Raw genomic sequence first — 14,549 nt, forward strand, 5'->3', positions numbered from 1 at the left:
TTACGGTAGGTGTACACAACTGTACTTTCTACCTTCGCAGGACTAAAGAACTCAGATCAATTGTTCGTATCCTTTTCTGAATCTAGACTAGGTCTGCCCGTCTCTAAAGTGACCCTGTCTGATTGGATTTTGAGCTGTATTTTCCTCATGTACTCCTCCAATGGAAACACTCTACCATTCAAGATTAAGGCTAATTCTACAAGATCCCAGTCTACATCTGCTGCCTTCCAAGCCACAGTTCCAATTGACAGTATCTGTGCAGCAGCAACTTGGGCTACCCCTCATACCTTTATTACTCATTACAAATTGTATCTGACCTCAAGGGGTAGAGCCTCCTTTTGTTCCACGGTACTCAGTATATTCCTTTGAGGCACCTAAGAATAAGGTGCTAGGGACGCTGTCCCATATGTAAGAATGAAAGCGAGATAGGACTACAGAACATAAAGAAGTTATGTACTCACCATAACGTTCCATGTTTGTAGTCCATCTCGCTCTTCATTGTTACGAACCCACCCACCTACCCCCATCCTGGAGGATCTGGAGACAGGATACTGTAACCTTTGGTAGGGTGGAAACCTTTCATTATTGTTTTTCTTTCTGGATAACCTTATTTCTATCCTTCTATAGTCTAGCAGCAAACAAGATCTGGGGATTGTAGTAGTGCACTATGGGATACCTACCTAGCCAGGAGCCAACTAAGAGACTTAGAGCTTTGTAACAGGCAGAGTTGAAGCAGAGGATCGGTTCCGAACCCATATGTAAGAATGAAGGGTGAGATGGGCTACAAACATGTAACGTTATGGTGAGTGTATAACTTTTTTTCTTTTTGGTTGAGACCTTTAACTGAGACTCAGTTTGCTTGAGTTGGTGGTTGCTCGGGTGGATGTAAAAGATCCCATGGCACCTTACAAAAAGAATAGAGGAAGGTGCTTGATACCCTGGCCAAATTTCCCCTAGCAGCATAAATACCACATCAAGCCTCTCATAAAAAGAGGTTGCTAGCTTAGTGGGACTTAACCTGGTCAACAAAGAATAAATGAAATAAATAAGTAAATTAAACAGGTAAAATAAAAATTCCAAGGATTTCATCTTCTTGGAAGTAGAATCTTAAAATGTAATTTCCAAGAAATGACTATTTGTAAAGCTGTCAGATTCCCATTATATACAGCTACTTTAAATTGTTTTAGCCAAGTGAGCTGATCTAGTATCATTCATTTGAGCAATAAAAAAGCTTGCTTTGGCAACAGGAGACCATATCCTCAAATGTGGTACTTTAAGCTTTATTTAAAATATTTTTAAAATGACACCTAAATAATTTAAATACAGAGTGTAAAAGAAGAATGAGTTTTATTTACAAGCAGTTTATTAGAGATTGTATTCTAAGCCTGCAAAGTGACTTTTCAGATGGTATTTTACTGTTCCATTTTTTCCACAGCACAGAAATTAGAACTGAAACAGAAAAGAGAAGAATTAGAAAAAGCACTAAAAATTTCTCAGGAAGCTCGGGAAGATGACCACCAAAGATTTCAGGCTGAATTGGAAGAGAGAGATAACATAATTCAGCAATGCAATGCAGAAAATGAATCCCTAAGAGCCGAAATAATTAGACTAGAAAATGTTCTACAGGTATGTTATTGTAAGATCTTAAATGGTTTATGCATGTTTTAGTGAACAGCTGTGAGTCACAAAATGGAGGTAATAGTTTTACTGATTATTTTGTGATTATTTAGTATTTTTAAGAGGTCTACACAAATCTACCTTTGTAAATAATCTGGGAAAACAAAATATCGTATGAAAGTTAAAATAGAACTATGCGTTATGTAACAAGTAAGCTTTCCTAATGTGCTTATACTGAATGGACATTTGTCATTAAAACTTAAGTGATATTTGGAGCAATAACACCACAAAGAAGACACACACACACACACACACACACACACACACACACACACATAATATATATATATATATATATATATATATATATATATATATATATATACTACGTAGAAGATCATTATTAGACTGATTTCCAAGATGCCTGTACGCTGATCAACAGCATAACTTCACCTCTCCCAGTGTGGAAAAAAAACTGAGAAAAAGAACTGATAATAAAAATGTTTTTGGTAAAATCTAGTTACTGGCTATCAAATTCACTGCCTGAATGCCAGCAAAGGAGAAATTTGGCAAGCCTGAAAGAAAGTCGGATAGAAAAGTGACAGTGTCCATGAAGAATTCTGCAGCTTTTCAACAAAAAGCATTTCAAGTTTCAGCTTTGGTTCAAGGGATGGCTTCTAGTAATTTAGAAAAAATAATAAACCAAATGTACCTAGAATTGATTAAAATAAATGAAACATTGAAGGAATATATCCATTCAAACAACAAAAATCTGGAAAAAATAGAAGAAGCTTTAACTAGCCCATTCAGATGTACTGATAAAATTGCAAAAATCAGAGATTGGCATAAAGAAAAAGCTGGATTAATGTGAGGTTTCTCAAGAAGAACTATTTAAAAAATAGCAGATCAAAGAACAGGGCGTGCAGAGAAAATCTGAGATTTTCTGCTGTATCAGTGAAACTGGAAGGAACAGACTGTATTATAGGTTCATAGATTAGTACCAGGCTAACTGCCCTTGTAGGCCTTTTTAAGCCTAGCTAATTACCCCATGTGAGAATCAAACACTGTACCATGTATCTGTAAGGTAAACAGCTTAATATTATGAAAGCACATGTAAGCAACTGGACTAGTGTTCCAGGCAGAAATTGTTAATTGAAAAGGCACATAGAGTGTATACTCCAAACCTGGCCATGACAAAGCAGCCAAGATCTATATTAGTAAAGATGCAGTCATACCAGCAGAAAGAGTTGATTTTCATAAAATTGTTGCAGAAGCGCAAAGTATTAAAAATTGGAGACAGCAGATTATTTGTAGAAAATGGTTATTCACTGTTACACCAGGCAGAAGAGAAGCAAATTTATCCTAGTAATCGGGGAATGTCGAGAGGCAGGTGTGATATTCAAACTGCTGAATCCAGCTGATTTCAAAGTGTTCTTTTCCCGGGAGGATCAAAGTCATTTTTTGATGCAGAGCAGGCTAAGGAGGAAATAACATTTTTTTTTCTAGCAAAAAATGAGTCAGCAAGCAGAAAGGGACTCAGCTTCTCATTCTTCTGACAGTAGTGATCATAGAGAGGCTTTGCCAGCGAAACCATTTCGAGAGAGAGAAAAAAAAACACTGGTTGACTAGAAGAATCATCATTACCTTGGACTTAACTAGAGTCTGTTCTTTGGAGATGAACAGGAAGACGACCAGCAACTCAGAAATTGGTGAATAATGGAAGACTATAAAGCATCTTATCACATTTGTGAAATATGGTTTTGCAAGAATAAGTGGTTGAAAAACATTAAACATTTGTTGACTTTGTTAAACTTGTGGTTGGGCTGTAAAGTGCATACCCCACTTTATATCACTAATGTTTAGGAGGGCACTAAAAGGGGGTGAACTAACTTTTCAGTAAAACAATTTTTGTTATTTGTATTAAACATTTCATAATATAAACTGCATGTTACATACAGTAAAACTGTTTTGCTTTGTTTGTAGTCAGGGATATTTTAAATGTGTGGGCAGTCTTTTCAGTGACTGTGTCAAAGATATTAAGGAAAACAAGTATTTTTTAGTTGTAAGAAATATAGGTTTTATAGTATAATGAGAAAAATGCTCGACAAAAGCAAGTTTAATGTTCATATGCTGTGATCTTGGGCTGGTGGGGTGGGTTGTAAAAGTGTACTGATTATATTATATGTAGAACTGGGGTATTTTATTTTTTATTTTACAAGGGTGAATGTATAGATTACTACCTTTGGCTTAAGCTGTAAAACAGCTGTATTTGTAAGCATGTAAGCTTTAAAAATAATACAAAATAATGAAAGTCATGAAAATGGTAAGCTTCTTATAACTGTTTAATTTCCAGTGGCAAATGTTCAGTGGAGACAAAATGTCTGCAGTTGATGGCAGCTGTGCACTCTTGTGCTGAGTGAAATTTTACAAAGATTTATTAAGTACATTTCCATGGAGACAAGCTGCCTGTAGGTGCAAGCAGTTAATCTTGAGAATTCTGAGTATTCTTTTCTGAAGGAAATCCACAACTTAAACGTACGATGGCAAGCAGTTCCATGCAAAAGTTAAGTTTGAAACTATTGTAAGTGAATAAGAGATAACTGCCTCCCAAGCAGCCTTAATACTTGAATGCAGTTAATAAAATTGTACAATTTAGTTTTATTTAAAGCTAACCAGTGCACTTTTTTTTGGGGCTAAATGTAATGTTTTCTGGAAGCATACAAGCTGCTGTTTTTCGTAACTGTGGGGGTGAGATAGGAAAGAACAGACAGCACTCAATGAAGGCTGTAGCATGCTCTTTAGCATGGGTAACCTTAATTTTAGGTTAGATGCCTGTAAGTGCAGCCGTCACTTTTGGGCAGTTGTTCCCTTCTGTAGGAGTAAACTTCATGTTGTGAAAATGTACATAATTATGTATGTTTGTTCCAAGTTAATACGCCTGGGGTTGTTTGTATTTAGATTTTTGTTTGGGGTTTTTCATATAAACAAAAAGTCTGGAAAAAATGAGATAGGGTCAAATAGAGATGAAAAGAAACAACGGTGCAAAAGATCAGCCTGACAAACATTGGTATATGCATATAATAAAAAGCTGGAAATACACATTCAGAAAAACTGTCATGTATACTAGATGGGAACAATAACTTTTTTATCATGATGGCTATGCTATTGATATTATCCTGGAACATGAATGGCTTCTCAGGCTTTATAAAAAGGAAAGGGTATAGAATTATATTAAGAAGTGCATAGTGCAAATAGCAATGCTGCAGGAGATATTTGAAAAGAAATGTGCATTTGAATTTTTAAAGAGAGGATTTCAGATTGGATATTCAGCAGAATATTGGAGATAGAAGAAAAAGGGTGCAATTATACTAATTATTAGAGTGGCTCCATTAGTGATAAGGAAAAAAGACTAAAATGGTAGATTTGTGGTTGTAAGAGGGTGTTGATATAGGAGTAGGTATGCAATGGCAGTTTATATTTCACTGAAGACTGCTGTTATGGAGCTTAAGATAATTTTGGAAGAAATACAGTTTTCAGGTGGGAATATATCTGGGGGAATTTAATTTGTAATAATGAGGATGTATTCAAGGGACCTAGAAAGTGATAATTTAACAAGAGAATGTAGATTTCTGAACAAAATTGTAAAAATATTTAGTATGGAAGATGTGAATTCAGTAGTAGGAATTTGGACAAAATTATTCCCCAAGGTACAATAACTTGGCTAGACTAGCTAGAAATTATATTTTACAGGAACATGTACATTTAAATGAAATGTTCGAAATGCATCCAATAATTATTTCTGATCATGCACCAATAAAAACTAAGATAAAAATGCAGGATAGTGAAGTAAAAATAAGACACTGGTGCTTTCATCAGTAGTGGACATACCTTCAGAAATTATAGCTTAATGACTTGGATAAAATGAAAGTGAAGTTTAAAAATAGGGTCAAAATAAAAGAGATAGAGATATGGTTAAGAAGTAATAGAAATTACATAGAGGGGCTGACAAAGGTAAAGCATTGCAGAATAAGGGAATCTCACAGGAAAAGAGAAGGAGGAAACGCAGAGTGCTAAAGAGAAAATAAGGGCGCATCTGGATAATATACATGAGTTTAGAAAGAACAACTATTTTTGTAATAACTCCAGATTACAAAAACTTTTAGCACAATGACTTAGGCAACATAATGTTGAAAGGGTTGTTGCCAGTCTTAAGGAACCTATAGCAGGAAAAATAACCAGAAATCCTGTAGAGGTTGTGGAGATATTCTAGAAATTGTATGAAAATTTGAATAAAACAGAGAAATGTGGAAATTAAGAAAGAGTACAAATGGAAATATTTATCGACGAATTAATTATTAGGTAGACGAGGCTCACCAACTAACAGTTAAGTTAGCGGATGAAAACAGTGATGTATATCAATCTTCAAGAAAGTCTCCAGGAATAGATGGTATTCCTGTGGAAGTTTGGAAGTTAGGAGGAAAAAGTGATAAAGATCTAGGAGCTTTTGTTTAAGACAATTTTAAAAGGAGGGGAAGCGCCAACATCATCTTAGAAGAAAGTTGTGGTGGCTGTGTTAACTAAATATGGCAAAGACCCTTCAGACCTTGCTTCATATATACCCATTTCAGTTTTAAACCATGATTATAAAGTGCTTGTCTATAGTAGCTAAAAGAATGTCAAAGGTGTTGCCAAAATTGATAGATATGGATCAGTGTTTGTTGGAGGGGAGACAAACGTTTGACAATATTAATAGAGCAGTTATGATACAGAGGTATGCATAATGTAAGAAAATAGCCCTGTTGGTGGGTCTTGATGCACTGAAAGCATCTGACATTGTAAGCTTGGATTTTATAAGTGGAGCATTTTTAAAGCATTGGAAGTGTTTGCATTCCCTGATAAAATAATTAGATTAATTAGAATGATGTATAAAGGATTGGAGGAAAAATTAAAGTGGGAGGGTTCCTGTCTGATATGTTGCGTTTGAACAGAGGAACCAGGCAATGGGTGCCCTCTTTCCCCTTTATTTGCTTTATGTTTAGAGCCATTGGCAAAGAAGATAAGGACTCAGAAGCACAAAGATATAATTGGTATATTAGTCAAGAAAAGTTGTCTTTATTTGTAGATGATATTACTTTGTACCTGATAAATCCAAAAAAGGTCATCTCACTGTCCTGGAGCATTTTGAGACTGTTTTCAGTATTTTCGTGATATAAAAATGAATGAAAATAAAACAAAGGCTGTAGCCGTAAATTATGCACCTACACACTGTTCGGCAATATTAATATTTATGGGGACATGATAAGTTGAAGTTTTTAGCAGTGTGGATTAAAAAGACTTCTGTTATGGCAGCTAAGGATTTGTGGGGAAAAACTAAACAAAAGATCATACAAAAATTGAGAAACCAGAAACTCTTATTTATGGATATGGTTGGTAAGATATAAACTAGATGTGCCCAACCTGCGGCCCTCAGAGCTCTTCCATGCGGCCCTCAACCTCTAACTGCAACATCGATGTACGCATGCCCCAAAACACTTTTTTTGTTTTGTGTTTTTTGCTCACGTGACCTGTAATGCTAATGTTGGTGTGCACATGCGTCAAAGCACCCTTCTAGTTTTGTTTTTGAGCCAAAAAAGGGTCGGTGTGTTTACGCCATTATATTGCGCCGAACACTCCGTGTGTGTTTGTGTGTGTTTGTGTGTGTTTGTGTGTGTTTGTGTGTGTTTGTGTGTGTTTGTGTGTGTTTGTGTGTGTTTGTGTGTGTTTGTGTGTGTTTGTGTGTGCTTGTTCTCGCGGAAGAGGGACTCGTCTATGGATTTGCCACTGTTGCTTTTGAAAGGGACAGCAATTACTTGTGTTAATAGGTAAGTACAGAGTGAGTGAGTGCATGCATGAAATCAGAATTGTGTGAGTGAAAGTAGAAGAGTGTGTGAGTGTGTGTATGACAGAGAGAGATGCACGCACAAAGAGGCTAACAATGATCAGTCTACCTACTGAACACAAACAAGTTAGCTCACAAATACATCATACATTAAGAGTACATTTTCATTAAATTGTGGCTTTCCTGACAGGGAGAGTGTTGCATTGAACATGAACACATAACCTCTTAAATGTATGGATTTTCAAGTCTGGATTTTTGCCTCATCTTCCAATTTGTACCTTTTGCTTAGGAAATAAAAGTAGTCATCCAAGGTAATGCAGTTCCAGAGAGTAAGAATGAGACAGCAGCCTAGGGTTAATGGGTCAGTAGTGGACTGACTGTGGGACTGTAGCATATAAAGTTGTATTGTTTTTTCAGACAAAAAAGCACGTAGTACTGTTTTTTCATTGGGTTCTAAGCAGTGGTAGATTCGACAACAGTAAGCATAGCTTTGGCGGATCATCAATACTGGCAAATCAAGTGGGCACAATGTCATTTTTTAAATGTTGGGGATTTTAGTGTCTATGTGTGTGCTTATGTGTTGGGAGTGTTGCAACAGTAGATGATCATTAAAGTCAGAGACTTACAGACTGTGGAGAATGTTTTTGTTTCAAAACCTAATACTTAGGTACGCATGCCAGAAGTAGATTTTTTAAGACATAGCTTCTTGCCATTTACAGTAGATGGATATTTACATTTAATGGACAATGTATTAGCGTGAGCCTGTGGGGTTCTGAAGGATGCCAAGTCTACCACTGCCAATGTCTTGTAAAGTGACCTGGAAATGGATATTGGGATGTTACTGAAAAAATATAGTAAGTGGGCTTAGAAATATAGTTTAATTAAACAGTGTACTTTGAATTTACAGGCCATAATTTAATTTATTTCAGGTAGTCCAGATACTGGTAGATTGTATACCATTAGACTTAATTAGGGAGAGCTGCCATTCTGGGGAAACAAGCAGCCCTAGTTTCAGTGAAAGCTCTGTGTTTGCTTGCTGGTAGGAAGTTGCAGGATGTTGATGCAATGTGTTTTATTTATTATTTTTTAATGCATTTGTCATTTCAAAGCATGGTTTTCTTTGATGCAAAAGAAGGCAGGACTGAATAAGCCATATAATGTTTAACTGACAATAATAAGATAGAAATATAAGTGATGTATAATGTTTGCAGCTACAGTTGTTTCAATGGTGTCTGTGATGCATAACTATTTTTGGGTCTGTGTCCCACTTTTATTTTTCGCTTTGTCCAGATTTCTTGCTCTAAGGCTGAGAGGTATGGTTCCATACTAAATCAGCTGTATTTATCTTGGAAGACTTTTCGGCATAATTATGAAAAACAGAGCCTTTTTAATATCTCTGTTTATTTCCAATATTAACTGCCATGTAACCTTGCAAATAACCTTCTTATTAAGCTACTTTACTTCTTTTGGAATTGACAGGTACGATTCATCTGTTCGGACATAAGCATAGAGTGCTAATGTGACTTTGATTTCTTACAGCAGCCTGTGGTTTACATAATCACAATAACTTTTCTGTGTTTCTGGGTGTGTAATCAATTTAACAGTTTTAAAGATGTTTTCCAAAAATAAATAAATATATAATAAAGAAATAAATAATCCTCTCTACACTTTTGAGCTATTGACAAAGTCTGGGAATTTGTTTTGTTCAAAAGCGAAGGTCAGCATTACAGCTCAGTAAACTGTCAGTCTGTGAGTAACTTCTGCACAAATTAAAATGTCTGAATGTCAAATGGCTAGAGATTGGAGAGAAGTTTATTTTTATTTTATTTTATTTTACATTTGTTTACCGGGAAAGTCCGACTGGACACAGGTCCATTTTCAGCAGAGGCCTGGGGAGAAAAGCTCCAAAAATAACACAAAACAATATAATACAATACATGAGAGAGAGACAGCAAATTATGGATGTAGTACTCATACAATATGGCAGAGATTACATCTCGTATCAGTGAGAATCACTGAGGTGCAGAATAAACTTAAAAACATTTTTTTACAGTTATAATTACAGCAAGGCAGATATCAATGAGTTAAGTTTTTAGGAGAAAGCTGTTTGTACATAGCTGAAGCTCTGAAACAATCTTTTGGTATGGATTAACCTGGGGATTGACACAAGTTATATGTTTACACCAGTATGTAACATTATAGTTTATGGTTTTCTTATTGATTTACTTTTTGCTGAGCAGTTGTTTGTTGATTTATTGATGGTCCTTTTGGTGGTTGGAAATTGCATGGATAAATCCATCTCTTATGATTTTTTTTTCAGATATTTTGACTTCCAGACAATTTCATTCAGTGAGTGGGTGTCATGTGATTACTGAGGTTGCCTATTTTACAAGTAGGGGCTTTGTGTGTGTGTGTGTGTGTGTGTGTGTGTGTGTGTGTGTGTGTGTGTGTGTGTGTGTGTGTGTGTGTGCGCGTGCAAGAGACAAGAGAGATTTAATATGTATACTGAATATAATGTTGCAAATGGAATTCTTAGTTAAACAAGCCCCTCTTCTTGGGCAACTAGACTTGAGTAACCAATGTTAGATCTTAACCATCCAGCTGGGAAAGGTTAGTATGTGGATTTTCCATCTGGTTTGATGAAGGCTATGCTACTTACCCAAGGACTACATTTATGGCTATCCATCCAGCCATCGTGTTGCTGAACTACATTGTTTGATAATGAGAGGAGCTTTTTTCAGAAGTTGAAGGTTTTTGTGTCAAGAACCTGTCCATAAGAAATGGCTTGTTTATGTTGCAGTGAAGGCTGTAGTCTTTGTAGTGAGCGTTTTAAGTATAACCAGTGTTTCTGAGGTAGAGGACGTCTCTTAAGGCAGGACCTTTCTTAGCCTGGAAAGCAAGCCAGTGAGAGACGGAGAGGAAAGCAAGAAGCTTTTTAGTCTGTTTGGATAACTAAGTGAACTTAGTCCTTTGACCTTTTTAGTCAGAAATGGTTGTAGTCTTTCTTTTGGCAGGGTGTTTTGCTTATGCACATGCCAAAAGGGGCATTGCACTCAATAATGGCTCTTGTAAAGGAAGAATACAGGGATGTTATGACCTCCTTGTCCCTGCACGAGATGCCCTTACTAATGAAGTGGGCCATGTAAAAAAACTTTCCTTACAACGGAGAGAACTTGGTGGTCAAAAGTCAGGTTTCTATCAACCTGGGTGCCCAAGTACCATACAACTTATTGCGTGCTTACAACATTGTTATTAATGTGATAATTTGTGTTGACATCACTTTCCTCAAAGCATTAAAGGCATTTAGCTTAAGGCCATATTTCTGGCACCAGTTATTTGTTTGGGTGAGACCCTCTTGTAGCTTATTCAGAATTGTTTTATTAAGTCAGTAATGTGAATTCTTTACTTTATTGCAAATTTGTTGGGTTATTTTTGTGGATTATAGTATTATAGGACTGCTGATGGTGACATTTTACATAGTTGGACTGCTGGAATGGTTTTCCCAGTGAGAAATGCTAGTGCTGTAGTGAATATCTGTTTATTTGTAAAAAAAATAAAGATATATATATATATATATATATATATATATATATATATATATATATATAGAGAGAGAGAGAGATAGATATATTAACTAAGATGTTAGAGTTAACTGTAAGATTAGAGTATTAGAATGAGAATTAGAATTTTAAGGCAAATATTAGGCATTTATTACATTTATTCATTGTTCAAATGCACCTACAGTACAGCCAGGAGATCGACTGTGGTCTTCCAGAGCAACGAAAGAGTTAACTATATGATACATTTTATATGCGGCCCCAAGACCATTTCTGTTCACTCAATGCGGCCCCAGCAAGCCAAAAGGTTGGACACCCCTGATATAAACAGTGCAAGTGGTTCTAGTCCCTTTAGTCTTGTGCATGGGTCAGAGTTATTTTTATCCACCTGAGGAAAAGTTGTGGACAATTAATAAAAAAAAAAGGAATTTATGTGTGAGGGAAAGAGGGCAAGAGTTAATCCTTCCAGTAGATCACAGTGGTTTAGGTTTACCTGATTTGAAGTGACATTTTACAACTACACAGTTAAGTTTTATATACATAACACAAGTAGAAGGTTATAATTCAAAGTAGCAAGAGATGATGAAGCAAAGGGGAAATCGAGAGATGGTAGGTTTTTGGATGCAGATCCTTAAGGAGCATAATAACAACCGTACAGAATATTAAGTAATGGACATCCACATTAAGGAGAAACCAGTGGAGTGGGAAGCAGCTGGGCAGTTGCCATATGAAGATATTTTGGAGCCTTCCACAGGAAACCAGTATAAATGCTCACTTGAAGCTGAACAGCAAGGGAAGGAACATGAAACTGGCAACTCTGATGCAGTCAAAGTTGAGGAGTGGGTAGGCCAGTGAGTACCCATATGACAGAGCAATGGATGACACAGGATGCAATTGAAGAGAATGTGCCACAAAGAGATGCTGTAGAACTCTTTATAGAATGCCCACAGGAAATGGCGAACAAAAAAATGTTCCCTCAGTTTAGAAGAAAATGAGCTAAGAGAAGAGTTGCTTGATTTAATATAGACATATTGAGATCAATGAAAGAAATAGACTGCAAAAGGTCAGTAAAACCCAAAAAGTCAGAAGTCTGATAAAACAAATGAATACAGTAATTAGGGCTGTCGCTAGAGATCCATGAAACAGAAGTAAACCGGATATATATTACTGTGCTGCTAAATTAATAACAGATAAAATTCTACCACAAGAACATGGGGTAGTAAGGAAAAGGAAGCGAAGAAATCTAATACCATCATAGAAGTATCTAATAGAGAAAACTATAAAGCAACTAAGCCAAGAAGTTTCACTGTTAGAAGAGTATAGAATAGGGAACAGATCAACAAAAATACTCCGAAAGCTAGACGTGATAAAAGCAGTGCACAGTATTATAACTGATCAGGATCTGTCTTGCACTGTTGCAAATAGTAAACTAAAAATCTCAGCACAGGCAGAAAAACTTAGAAGATACACAGGTAAATATAAAGGAAAAGTACAAAATATGCAATTTATTGACGACTCTAAAAAGTTCTGTAGAGAATTGGGAAACTAGGTAAAAGGAATTGAAAGATCACCGAAAAAGGAGAGAGATGCATTTTGGAGAAATATCTATGAAGATCTTTCAGAATATAACAAAGATGCTAAAGGGATAGAAGAGGTAAAAAAGAATAAAGTTAAAAGTTACAAGATATGAAATGGGGATGAAGCAACGGCCAGAGAGATTGAAATAAAGGTAAGAAAAGCCTCCAGTTCTAAAACCCCAGGCCCAGATGCAGTACCTAACAGCTGGCTAAAAAGTATTAACATCTTTGCATGAAGATTTAGCCATGAGTAAGAACTATTTATATGTGCACCCTGAACAGACACCAACCTGGTTAACAACGGGAAAAACAATGCTCATACTTGAGTGAATCTGTACACTGGAATTGATGCTGACAGAGTTTATAGTCATTTAGAAGAAAATTCAATCATGGCAATAGAACAAAAGGGTAATAAAAGAAAGTCATATGGAGCAAAGGAAAATCTGCTGCTAAATAAAGTCATAATGGAGAACTGTAAAAAAGGGGAATAGTCTAAGTGTAGCATGGATTGACTACAAAAAAGCATTTGTTAATCTCCCACATTAATGGATAAAAGAGTGCTTAAAAATGTATAAGATACACCCTACACTGATCAAGTACATTACACTGACCATGAAACAGTGGCAGACCACTTTGCAATTAAGCCATGATAAAGGACAAATTATTATTCCAGGGTAAAAATTCAAAGGGGGATATTCCAGGGTGACTCCCTGTCTCTGCTGCTATTCTGTCTTGCCCTTAACCCTTTAATCCGTCTACGTAACAGATTAGGCCATGGCTATAATTTGCCTCCTAAAAAACAACAGTGTAAAGTCCTCTCATCTTCTCTTTGTCAACGATTTAAGTGTGTAGCTCATCAGATGAGGAACTGAAAGCACAGTTGCAAGTGGTCAAAACTTTTCAGATGATGTAAGAATGTCATTTGGTCTTGATAAATGTGCAAATGCAACCTTTAAAGCAGGAAAACTGCTGCACCAAGAAAAGTTTGGGACAAGAATGTGATATAAAAGAACTTGAGCAAGAGGGAGTGTATAAACATTTGTTTATTGATGAAGGCTCAACAATAAAATATGAACAAATGCGAATAAAACTTAGTAAGGAATATTTTAGAAGACTTAAATTAATCCTGAAAACAAGGTTGACATCTAGGAACAAAGTTCAAACTATAATCCAGTTTGCTGTTTCTGTCCTAACTTACAGTTTTGGAGTGATTGAATGGCCCCCAAAACGTGTTGGATAAATTAGATAGGAAAGCAGGAAGGATGCTTCATGCTCATCACATGATTTATAAAAAAATCCGTGCATACCAAGATTATATATTCCCCGTTTTGAAGGAGGTATGGGCCTCCTTGAAATTGAGTACATGTATAGAACTGCAATTGTGGGACTGCACACCTATCTGCTGACCTCACATGACTCAAATGTAGTGAAGTTTTGAAACATGAGGAGAATAAGTCTAAGATTACTTTCCTGCTTAGTTTAGGAGAAGCATAATAGCGTCAAGCAGGAATGGAAACCAAACTAGAAGTAGATAAAAGTCAGGCAGCAACTGAATGTGCCAAAAAAACTAAAGAAAGAATTAAGGTGGAGGATCAGATAAAGCAGGAAATGTGGAAAATGCATAAATAAATATAGTTTCAAGTATAGAAAACTTCTGTAAGAACCTCATGTTGATCAGGATCGAATGCAGGAATAGTTAAGGAGAGGCGAATTCAAACCAAAAGATGAAATGTTAATATTGCGGGCCCAGGATAGTGGGCTATGTACATGTTGCTTTACAAAGTCCATTGAATATGGGAAAAACGGACAAATATAGGTTTTGTAAAACAGAGTTGGAAATAGTCGCACACCTTATTGCTGGTTGTGACATACTAATGGCAGAAGGATTGTATACTGAAAGGCACAATAATGTGGCAAGAC

General features: G+C 36.1%; 1 protein-coding gene across 3 annotated transcripts in view; it reads left to right on the forward strand.

Annotated features, from left to right (window-relative positions):
* CCDC171 (coiled-coil domain containing 171) overlaps nt 1-14,549 on the forward strand; it is a 3,960,104-nt gene that overhangs the window by 333,058 nt on the left and 3,612,497 nt on the right. For all 3 annotated transcript variants that reach the window (XM_044061288.1, XM_044061289.1, XM_044061290.1), the window contains exon 5: nt 1,436-1,626. In XM_044061288.1, coding sequence (XP_043917223.1) covers nt 1,436-1,626 — 191 coding nt within the window. The remainder of the gene's footprint in view (nt 1-1,435; nt 1,627-14,549) is intronic.

Source organism: Protopterus annectens, chromosome 2.part0 (assembly GCF_019279795.1).
Source record: "Protopterus annectens isolate FY-2018-M chromosome 2.part0, PAN1.0, whole genome shotgun sequence".
NCBI lineage: Eukaryota > Metazoa > Chordata > Ceratodontiformes > Protopteridae > Protopterus > Protopterus annectens.